This window comes from Triturus cristatus, chromosome 4_1, assembly GCF_964204655.1.
Source record: "Triturus cristatus chromosome 4_1, aTriCri1.1, whole genome shotgun sequence".
NCBI lineage: Eukaryota > Metazoa > Chordata > Amphibia > Caudata > Salamandridae > Triturus > Triturus cristatus.
The window spans coordinates 451,107,198-451,119,564 of record NC_140585.1 but is presented as its reverse complement, the minus strand read 5'-3'; the positions used below and the strand labels follow the sequence as shown (position 1 = coordinate 451,119,564).

The following is a 12,367-nucleotide window of genomic DNA, read 5'->3' as shown; positions in this document are numbered from 1 at the left end:
AAACTACCAGAGGGTGAGCAAAGGTTATATTGTGTATCTAGCTTACCCTGACTAGAGTGGCAGTTCCTCCCTGGCCTGGGTGTATTCATCAGCCAACCAAGCAACCCATTTCTAGCACCATGCCACTGGATTCAAGATATCCTAGCTGATGAGGGGTGATGCCTCGAAACAGGTCCCAGGAGGCTTGTTTCCAGTCCAGGGAGGGCCTGGCAGTTAGGGCTGGACTCTTCTCATGGGTAGTAGGGTCAAGAGTGATTTCCATGTGGCTGAGTCCAAACTGTAATGGCGTGGTGAGCAAACAAATATGATGGATTTAGACTCAGATCTCTGACTGGGAGTGCTTGTTTGACATTTTTCAGAAGTCCGTTTTTCATTTGTTCTTTGTGCATTTTTTCAAAGTTGATATTTTTTTGTCGCTAACCCTTTTGTGCCAAAAGCCTGGTCTGGGTCACATGACTGGGTGTAACTGAAAGTAAGACTTTGTGAAATACTCCCAGACAGTCACACAATATATGGATTTGGTGTGCCTGAGTGGGCCGTCTGCTGGCAGGATGGAGGGGTAGAGCAGAGCACAGCAGCCAGCTTGGAGCCAGGGCAGGGGAGGTAGAAAATTCAATGCACTTCAAAGCCACTGTCTAAAAGCTTTTTCCACCTTCCAGAAGCAGGGCACCACGGTCTAAAAGAAGTTCCTCAGAGACCAGCTCTTCAGTACATTCTGGACCTTTGATACCCTGTGAGGAAAAAGGACTACTGTGCTACTACAAGGAAGGCCACTCTGCTGGACTAATGCTCTAAAGGAACTACAGCTCTCCAGTGCTGATCTGCTGCCCTCTTGCCTGGGGAAGAAGAAATTGACCTGCAAATTCATCTTGAACCAAGGATCGTGAGAGTGACTCAACGGGATACTCTGCTGGACTTCTGACCTGAGCTTCAAGCGAAATAAGGCGCCCTAACTGGCTTCTGGGCCCATCTGCAGTGAGCTCCTGACCCCCAAAGGGCTGCCTCACAGGTCTTGGACCCTTGGTGTGGCTCATCGCAACTGCAAACAGGCCAGCTCGCACCAGAACTGCGCCGCTCACACCGAAGTTCAGAGTGACCTGCTGCCAGCCCGTCTCTTTGCACAGCCACCATTGATTGCTAATGGAGGACTGCCACCGTGAAGCTCCAGTCCGCCAGTCCATAACACCTGGTCTGTACTTCTCGCCACGCTGACCACCACCCATTATGCTCTCCTTGCTCCCTGCATCCCTCTCCAATGCACTTTCACTTTGATCCGATCTTGCGCGACCAGATAGCTGCAGTTGGCTCTTTTAGGCACTTTTTTACAGTTTATTCTTTAAAAATTCCTTACTCCAGTTCCACTGATTGGATTGTTGTTGTTTTGGCCTTGTTTTATTTATTAAATTAAGCTCTATTTTGGTTTGGGATCTTTTTTGTGTGGTGTTTTCACAGTTTTACTGTTTTAAGTGTTGCAGAAATACTTTACACATTGCCACTAAGTTAAGCCTGACTGATCTGTGCCAAGCTACCAGGGGGTTGAACACAGGCTAATGTGGTATTTGTTTGTGCCTTACCCTGACTACAAATGGGGTTGATGCTTGACCGCGGCTCACACCCAAGTCAACCAGTAATCCAATTTTTAACAGACCACAATTGCACTTGCACATCATTGATCAGTGACCCTTCAGCTGGGGTGGTAACTGATTTGCACGGGGAAAGCTGTTCCCATAGGATAAAATCTTCTTTAGAAATGATGTTGGTGAACTTGCGGAAGATGGCAGTGATCCAAGAAAGCACCGCATACTTCCCTGAAACCTTCTCAAATAGAAAACTTTATTTTTTTTAAAAAAAGAAGCACTTTCAATGGTCACAGGCTGCTTTTAAAAACAAAGTAGATGTGAGGATGGTCAGTTGTATTTTCCTGCAGGGAACCATCCCTGCATTCACTGCCAATCACAGGAGACTTCAATTTGCGACATGGCTTAATAATATTCCTCAGGCAGATTGTTTCTTTAGCCCCTTCAAAATGTACAAATTTCATTCCCACTTGCAAACCAATCGATGTGCAAACTTTACATCGGCACAAAATGAGGTATAGGAAAGTAGCTGCATCATTGGACACCCATGAGCACACAGTATGTAATGTTAAAATTCACAAATTTTTTGTGAACACTACATTTTAGATGAAGAAAGAGAACATAGACGATCAATATTTCCCAACCAAAATATGAATCACGCTACTGTAATTTTGACTAGAGGATCCTTGCAGATCTAAGTAAGTCTATGTTGGCCAGTTATATTTCCGGTCGGGCAATAGTCCACCTCCATTCAGCATCTTAATGTCAAAATATCAACCAACCCTGTTGGAGCAGAGGTTCTCTCCTCAGGAGGGTTCCAGGGTGCTATTCTACCAGAATGTCAAGATTTAAATATCACGCTTCAAAAATATGGCCAGAACAGGGAGCAGCAAAATGTTACAAACGCTAATGATTAGCAGGGCTGGACTGGCTGTAGCAGGCCCTGGGCGCTTTCCCAGTGGGCCGGAAGGGTGGGGGTGGTTTTTGGACTAGTGGGGGCCGTTTGCTTTCTTAGGGGCCGGTTTTGCAGTAGCGCTGCAATATAACCCCTCTGTAACAAAAGCCGCAGCAGCAGTGTTTCCACCTGCCCGGCCCGCCCCCCTCCCCCGGCCCGTCAGAGTTAACTGCAAGGGGTGGTTTGCATTCCCAGTCTGGCCGTGATGATTAGTCTGTGGTGTAAATGACAGGGATGATATATCAAAAATGTTGGGAAAAAAGTTTTTAAGTAAGAAATATACTGTAACTTTCAAAAATGATTTAACCATTGAGTTGCACTTTGAGGAATATGGTAATCCTTTGAAGAAACTCACGCCAACAGTAACCTAAAGTTGCGTACAAATATGGAATGGTAAGAAATATGAACTGGTGCCCGATACATGTTCAGTCTAAAACTATGTGTTCTGTGTTCTTAATTGATAAGCGAACATACCTCATGACCTAATCAAGTATCCACACTTTACTCAGCTTAACCACATAGCCTATACTGCCAGCAAAAACCGTCAACTTGAGCCATCAACTGAAAGAAAAAAATAGCTATTTTTGCCAGCACTTAAATATGCTAATTAACCCATCATCAATGTAAGAAGAATGCATTTGGCTAGCAGTACAGTGAAATGCGGATGTCTGAGCTCATGGCTGCAGTGCACTCTGCAGTCGGTGTCAGCAGTAGCCTCAGGCAAATACTCAAGACAGACTTTGAATCGGAGTCCAAGGCTCCACAGAGGTAGTTCCTTCCTCCCTCAAGCACTGTTTGCATTTCTTCAATTACAACCACAATAATTAGTGTGCGCTGCTCGAGGGGCCAGTGTGTCTGACGTGATTGCTGACGTGTCATTTCGCAAGACGCCCTTGCCAAGATGTGCAAGATATTGCATGTTATTATATACCTTGCTCAACTCCACTGTTCTTTTTCGTATTTATTAGAATTTGCACACATTCCCTTCAATTTAATTCCATCAGAAGGAGATATGGCTATTTATTTAGGTGTGCAGACAGTGTGATGAACAAGACCAAATAGAGTGTTTCACCTCGATGGACGTACAACCATGCCAGAGAATAGCTATTTACATCCAAGGGGTAATAACATCTCATGCCCATGGATCTTCAGGGCACAATCACCCCATCACTCTGTGACATAAGTGAATACTGCCGGGGGAGCTGTTGTCTCTGCTGCAATCATACTGTCTCTGGCAGCCTGTAGACCTAGCTGTATGTTACAAAAAATATGGTGTAGATTCATCCCAACATATAAGTGGAAATAAACCAGAAAATAAACTTGAAAAGGCATTGAAAGAAAAATAGTAACAAAAGAACGGATATATTTTGGATCAGAATGAGGCTCTCATGTCTAAGCACAACACCCCCTGCTAGTGCCAGTGCTAAATTACTATAAATGGGGTATTCAGTTTTCTTCCTAATATATCCATTACTTTAGCATAGTATGCTAAAGCACGTAATCACGTAAAATGCAGAGTAAGTATGTTTTCTTAAATACATCTGTGACAGCTCTGAACCTAAACTAGCAATAAGGCGACCTTGTTAGATATTTAACTTACCCTTTCTTTTCTTGTAGATTGCTCTGACGTTTTCCGCTGTCTTTGGCGTGATTATATATCGAATTACCACTGCTGCGGCATTAGCCATGAGCACCAACGCGGAAACCAAGGCGAATGCCCGGATAACTGTGACTGCGACCGCTGTCATCATCAACCTGGTTCTGATTCTAATTCTGGATGAGATTTATGGATCTGTCGCTAAATGGCTCACAGAAATTGGTAAGGCAAACACCGTAAAGTGAGAATGTGACATTGTTTTGCAGCACATTGTTGTTGGTGACGCGATACATGAATAACACAGCATGGACAAGTAGTGCAGTTTATTGAATGTTTCTAAGGATATAAGTCCAATGGATATGGCTTGGCTGAGTTATGATCCTCCTTTCAGGAATATAAGCATACTTTCTGTCAGCCATGCAATGTGCTTATGTGCATCCTACAGGTAATGCCAAGCAGTTGCCAAGTAGTGGAACTTTTCCTACGCTCTAAACCTGGATGTATGACGTTACAACGCATACTTTTACAACGCATGCACTTAAAACGCAATTTTTACATCGCAACATCCACTACAACGCATTCCATTACATCGCATGACACTACAACGCATTTTAAAGAACTACCTTTACAACGCATTCCATTACATCGCATACTACCTTTACAACGCATACCATTACAACGCATACTGTTACATTGCATTTAAGGTAAGTATTGGATAGTATAGGGGTAAAAATTACTATTCTAACTCCAGGGGGTGCAACAGTAGGGTAAGTGTTGGATAGTGTAGGGGTTAAAAATTACTATTCTAACTCCAATGGTATGCATTGTAATGGTATGCGTTGTAATGCCTGCGTTGTAGTGACATGCGATGTAGTGTCATGTGTTGTAATGGTATGCGTTGTAATGTTATGCGTTGTAGTGTCATGCGTTGTAAGGATGTTCCGTTGTAATGCCTGCGTTTTAAGTGTAGTGCGATGTAATAGTTGCGTTGTAAAGGTTGTTCCCCTCTAAAACTACAATGTAGCAGATTTGATGACTAACAGAAGATCAGGCCAAATCATATTTGCTTTCACCTCTAAAATTTGCTATCAATGCGCCTTTGAATTTTCGACATACTCACTCCCTTTTGAAAAACAATGGCAATGGCAGTGGCTGCATAGGACGCCTTCTATTCTGGGGCACAGATCTGTGAATCTAAGAATCGATGAAAGCCAACTCTTTCTTTAAATGTTAAGTTGTGGTGACTTTGTTTAGGAGTGACTTTTAATAGTAGGGCTATCAATCGAAAAAGGCATCTCAGACTGTTTAGATCTTGGAATGCTACACATTGAGAGAGATGGCTTAATAGGAGGGGACTCAAGCTTCTCCATTTTAATATCTGCGGATTTCAACATTTAAATCTATCGATAATAAATTACTCCTGTGATGTAAGTGAAGAAGAGATTAGGGTTGATTGAGAAGGTTTTATTGCTGCAGTATTGTAAACCGTTGTTTAAAACACTGCAATCATCATTAAATGAATGAAGTTTGTGGTTTTAGCAAACAATAGTCAATAGTTGGCTTTCAGAAGAAAACATTTTAGCAGGAGAATTTTCTTGTGAAGTAATTCTGTGAGCAATTTTCTCAAAAGCAATTCAAATTACTTCTGGCCTCCTGGACCTCTCCACGTCCCAAAGACTGTGGTATTCTGCCGTGTGGTGTCTGTGTGCTGCAGTCCATTGTAATCGCCCTTTTTCCAGATTTCAAAGGCCACTGATAATATTTCCTTTTCACCGGAAAATCAGTTTAATCATTTGTTCTCCCAGATATTATCATTTTTATGGGACTGGATTGCTGGCACTTCCTAAAGATTTATTATTACATCACTCTAATAAAGGAAAATAGATAGCTGGTCAGTATGATCCATCTGATCAGGACAAGGCTGTGCCTGGTTAGAGTAGGCAAACCAAAAGGAACACCTGGAGAGCCAAAGACAATGAACTGGCCCCAATCTTTCTTTGACAATTTTGGAAAACACTCGAGCCTTCCTTTGCAGATTATCTTCTGCATAAAGCCCCATACATTCATCAACATAGAGTGGGGATTTTATAGTGATAATTGAGGGGAACCATCAATTGCTTTTGAGTTACGCCTATGAAGCAGCGTTCCTACCAACTGCAAAACAGAATGCTGTCTGTGTTGAAGAATTCTTAGCCCCCTCTACGTCGGCTGTGGAGTGATTGACCGCAGCTCTTCATTGACCACCTGCAATGAGCCGCGCTCAGGACCAGAAAAGCTGGCTGTTTGCACATCACAGGGAAAAGTGGGAGGAGGGGGCAGTTCTTATCCAGAAGGAATTACTTCTGTGGATAGTGTTTACCAGGCCTTTGAAGAAGTTAGTCCCAAGGGACAGCATGCTGTCCCAGAGAAACCAGCAGGGGCAGGAGAGATGAGACACTTGGGTGTGGCCCTCAACGGAGTCGTTGAGAAGCCTCCGTCACTGTAACCTGTGTCCTAGTAACTGTTCTTTAGAGGTGAGAGCACTTAAAGCATCAACACAGTTGGGGCAGACTTGTTGGTCGACATTCTGAGGATTTCCACACTTGCTTTCTTCAGAATGTTGTGAAATACTGAGTTTTGTTGATTGCGATTTTTGGACAGAGGTTTTTTTTCAGAACTACTTTTAAAACAATTCACTGGGTGCATCACGAGGTAGCTTTATTTATTGATTAAATGTGATGCCAACCCCAAATGGGCATTTTTAAAGAGCACAATGAGAGAGCTGGAGTGCTTGAATTTGTACAACGCTAACTGGTTTACAACAAAGCACTGAAGGGCTCTTTTTAAATACCTTACGATCCATACTTCGGATTTGTTTAGTATTGTTTTTTGTCACTTTATGTAAATTAGTTTGCACATTTTATCATGTTGATTTCTTAAATCTAATCTTGTCTCGGTACTGCTGATTCTATGTACATATTCTCTGGTGAAAGCCTGTTGCTTTTGTCAAACTATTACATTGATGACCAGGGTTCCTTTTAGATATCTGCTTCTACTTTTAGGTGCAATATTTAATTTTGCAGCACCACACCTAAACAATGAGCCCTTCCCCAGCTAAGCCAATTTCCTGCTCTCGAGGTCTGCCTTCTTACTACCTACATGGGTTTGGCATCCCATACTTTCTTCAAACAGTTCCAATGACCGATGACATTTTTTCACACCTCTCTTTTATAACCATTGATTTATGGGAGACGAAGTTTTCTTCCGTCATGGAGATGAAGAAGGGCTCCGTAAACCAAAAAAGGAGTTGAATGTTAAGATTTTGATACCAATCCAAGATGGAGGGGTGGTATTTCTGGGTCACCCTTGGCAGGTTATCAGACTATACCTATTTAAATGCAAATATACATTAATGCACGACAATCGCTTCATTGGTTAGCCTTTGCTACACACTTGTTTACATCTCTCGTTTCGCTCCTTTTATGTTCTCTGTTCCTTTTTTGTAATCTTTATTTATAACCTCAATAATCAATAGAAGAAAATCAAATGACCATTCCGTAACGAAAAAGTCAGTTAAATATAAATGTATAAATCCATATACCAATACATCTTTATTGTCTGTGTTCTTTAGGCATGCGTTGTTACATTTCCTAAGTTTTATGTTTCTTCCTATTTTGTGGCTTTCAGCAGATTTGTTTCTAATGCTTTGTGTTTTTACTTTACTGTATGATGCCTACATTTCTGATAAACTCGTGATTTGGCAGCCTTCATTGCTTCACTATGTGGACATTCAGTTGTTGTGGATAACAACTGGGCGACACCACAGGAGAATCATGTTTAACTTTTAGATTACAAAATGATAAAGTAGGATTTCAGATTTAGTGTGTTCTCCAAGCAAAGTTGGATCAAGTTTAAAACTCTGTCACTTTGCACAAACTGAGAAAGTTGAAATTATGCCAACTTCGTCCATCATCAAGAGGTAGGAGAAGTTGTTTTGACAGGAGAGAAATATCAGAGGTGTGTAAAGTTGCCTCAAAACGTGCAAAGTTTTTTTAAACTTTGTGAAGTCTGAAGTTTTAAATAAAAACAGTTGTATTATCCTCCACGGGTTTGAAATATTTAAGGTGAGCAGAGGGTCGACTGCTGCCACTAAGCAGCTGCCCCTCATCAGAAAACCCCCATTGCCAGAATTTTCAGTGCTAGATAACCCAAGCCCACCGTGTGATTCTTCAACATCCCCTGCTTAATGGGCCACCCTCAGCTTCAATGACGTATAATTACTGGAAGTCATACTGCTGCTAAGCATATGCCATCTGTGAGGCTGCTGCATCCTATCTTTTCAGTACAAGCTCAACGAGGAAATCTAGTTGCTGCCAGAGGTACTGCACCCCTACCACTCCATTCCTTCTCTGTGAGGGTGTCTGTCATAGGGTAATAAAAGCAGCCTTTCTTTTTCAGAAGGAAACAATTAACAAATGACCCTGGTTGTATGACAGAGGCACGCATGGCTAAACCAGCCTGTACAACAAATGAGTCTCAACAACGCATTCCTTTGCCACGCATGCCTTTACCACACATGCCTTTACTATGCAATTTCATGGTAAAGGCATGATTGGTAAAGGGATGTGTGGTAAAGATAAGACCCCAGCCCCTCTTCCTACGCCATAAAACCCTGGCCCTGCCCTATAAAGAACCTGACCCCCCCAAATCCTAAAAACAACCCCACCCATAAATCCTAAAACTTCCCGACCCCACCCCTGAGCCCTAAAACCCTGGCCCTATAAACAACTCCACCGCGAGTTCTAAAAATGACCCTATCCCTAAAACCTAAAACTACCCAGACTTCCCCTGCCCTGAGCCCTAAAACGAGGGCCCTGCCCTATGAACAACCCAAACCCCTTGAGCCCTAAAAACCACCCCACCACTAAAACTACCCCCACCCCCAAAACACGGCCCCAGCCCCACCAACCAGTCAGGGTCCTCTCCCGATCCTTCCTCTTCCTGTGCCTGCCCTTCCGTGCAGACTGTGCACTCCCTTAACCATGCATAATATGCTTGGTTTAGGCATATGCTTGGTTAAAGCAAGTGCGGTTGGACTTGCAGGGAAATGGCCCATACGGCTCACCACGCAGTAAAGACCATTTCCCACTGACCCTTTCCATCTTACTTTGAATTGGACACCTGCAAGGAACAGGGGATCATATCTAGTGAATACAAAATAAGGGGTAAAGATACTCCAACACCTGGATCCTTTAGATGTGTGCTTTATTCAAGATGATAAGCCTGACACAGCATCTGGGCACTTCCTGTACAGCAGCCTCTCTCCAACTGCCTCTTTCAACCACCACCCAAGAGGTGCCTCATGGGGTTTAAACATACAACCCATATCAAATCTAACATCACAGCACATCCCCCTTTCTTCAACGGAACAAAATATGTAAAACAATACTGAGAATATATGCATCATCACTTACATTAATTACTACACCATAAATATATAAATTACTAAATCCAAATTGTATCCTGTATATTGGGATTCACTGCTTGCATTGCTATTCGATCCCAAAATAATTACCTCATCATGAATGGTACTGAACCGGCACGTGAGAGCTACATTTTTTAGAGCCCCTACGAAATCTTCAATAGATTCCTCTTTTTCATGCTTCTGGTGGAAAACATTTAAAGGTCCACTACGACACAAACCGTGGGTTTAAAATAGTTAGTTAAATCCTCTAAAGCATTCAAATACACTTCCCCTTGGCCTTCCAGTCTAGGTTTCTTATTTATACGATTGTATACCTTCAAACTACGTGTGCCCAAACAATGTAAAGGTATCTTCTTTCTTTCCACAGTGAGTTCTTCGTCTTCCTAAAAAGTTGAATTATATTTCTCAAAATACTCACGCCATTTCAGTGTTGATTCGCCTGAGGGTGGTAAAAATGGTTGGGGAGGAGACAAGTTCCATACATTTCCAGAAGCCATTCTAACACTTCGCCAGAATAAATTGTCAATAAATTACCTAGAATAAACAGTAACAACACACCCACAACTTCTTACATGGGCGCACACTTTTGCTGTACACTAAATAAATCACACACAGTGTGCGCAATTAAATTGAACTAAATAATGCCAAAAATGAGTGTATCACTGCAAAGGCTTTGGAAAATAATGACACACAATTATAAATTAAAGTGTGAATGTCACTGTAACAGTCACTGCTAAACTTAGTGTGTGTGTCATTGAGAAAGGAAAGGACAATGACACACTGGAACAAATTCAAGTGAGTGTGTCACTGTGCATGAGATTGCTGGCCCCCAAAATCGAAGAAGGACTGTGACACACTAGTAAAAATTCCAGTGAGTGGCCCCATGAATTTTCAAATATTCTCCTTGCAGTACCTACAGTGTACTGGTGATGCAAATTTTAAATGTAAAGTGTGCGCATCACTGTGAGAAAATGCTCATATGCACACTCCAGACGTGCTACAACTTGCTGACTGAACAGGTATACCAACTGTATATATTCTAGACAACTGTGAGACAATGTAGCACTAGATTGCCTATAATCGTGAAGAAAATGCCTTTTGAATGCCAGCATAAAATTGCCGCTGACGTAATTCACGTCTTCCCAATCCAAAATGGCTGCTCTTACATGCAATGCCCACTCACAAGCACGTAGCCGACAATCCATACAGTGCTTTCCAGTGACGTAGAATGCAGCAATGGCCGGTTTGATTCCACAATTAGGTAAATTAATAAAAATAAAGTACTTACACATCCAATAATTTAAGATTAGCGTATGCACTAAAATCAGTATAGAATGTGAAGTACACACACGCTGTTCTGCACTTAGAAACAGTTAATTTACATGTTCATTTCACTGCATGTTCCAAAGTCCAGCCTTTTCATAATTTCGCAGGTTCTTCAGGGTGTCACAGTCAAGGCAAGCTTATTGGCAACTTTGTAAAGATACTCCGACACCTGGATCCTTTAGATGGGAGCTTTATTCAAGATGACAATCCTGACACAGCATCTGGGCAATTACATACCATCACTTACAGCACCCTCTCTCCAACTGTCTTTCTTAACTGCAGTCCAACAATCCACATCAGAACCCCCTGACATCATAATACTTCTTGAAGAACAATCCCGGGTTTTGGCTGAATGGCAGCAAGGCCAAGCCTAATATCATCCAAAAAACAAAACGGTGCCAATGCTGCACTTAACTCTATTAGAAATTGGACAATGAACTGAATGAAACAGTGTCACTAACAACCACTTTTTCCGTTGGGTTTAATCCAAAATATTTTCATACATTACATTAATATTTTCTCTGTTATCAAAACATAATTTTAGCATATCAAAAAAGAAACCAACATTACAACATTAACATCCACATTTTTATATACTGATTTTTGAACATTAATGCGACACCAACACTTACATACAACAATCACCCATATATACTCCTCAAACACACTCATCAAACATACTCAGTAGACATTTTTTATGACATAAAAAATAATTAAATGCAGTAAATGGACATCAAGGCCATCAACAAACATAAATTAACACAGTTGTGATACACTGCATTCTGTTGTGTAGAAAAGATTGGCCAAAAGCGGAAAGGTCTACGCGTTTCGAATCCCTTCACATGCGGGGATTCTCATCAGGACCAACACTTGCTGAAACAAAACAAAGACAAAGCCGTGTTTTACTAAATGACCCAAGAACACTGAATGCAAACCGCACACATTGTGCTAACGTCTTACCTGCAGCTCAATATTTAAAAAGAAACTTTCAAAGTTGTTTCTAAAACAGTCAATGACCTAGAAAGTAAAAAATACAACCCATAACAAAGCTAACATCACAACATAAGGTTTCCTCCTTATCTCATTGGAAGCAATCTTCCCCTATTCTTGCATCAAGTAGACTTTGCCAGAATCAACAGTGCTCTCACATTGTGATCATAATCTTTACATTATTCAAAATGTTTGTTGCAGCACAAGCATTGTATAAATGTATTATACGCTTACTCTCCTTACTACTTCAACTGTATTGGGCCCATTAGGATTAGAACATTTCCAGCATTTCCATTTATCACAGAGTCAATGATCCCTTGATGAATCTTTCTCCGCTGATAGGAGGGGTGAAAGTTCAGGTGGCCAAAACACCACATTAGCTGTCCAGAGAGGACCAATAATTTACAGCTAACTCACAAATTTGAGGTCAGATATAGGTCCACCACTCTCAAGACCAT

General features: G+C 41.7%; 1 protein-coding gene across 2 annotated transcripts in view; it reads left to right on the top strand.

The window, feature by feature from the left end:
- Positions 1–12,367, top strand: part of ANO2 (anoctamin 2) — a 1,601,761-nt gene that overhangs the window by 1,419,779 nt on the left and 169,615 nt on the right. For both annotated transcript variants that reach the window (XM_085652609.1, XM_085652610.1), the window contains one exon: positions 4,150–4,351. In XM_085652609.1, the coding sequence (XP_085508735.1) occupies positions 4,150–4,351 (202 nt within the window). The remainder of the gene's footprint in view (positions 1–4,149; positions 4,352–12,367) is intronic.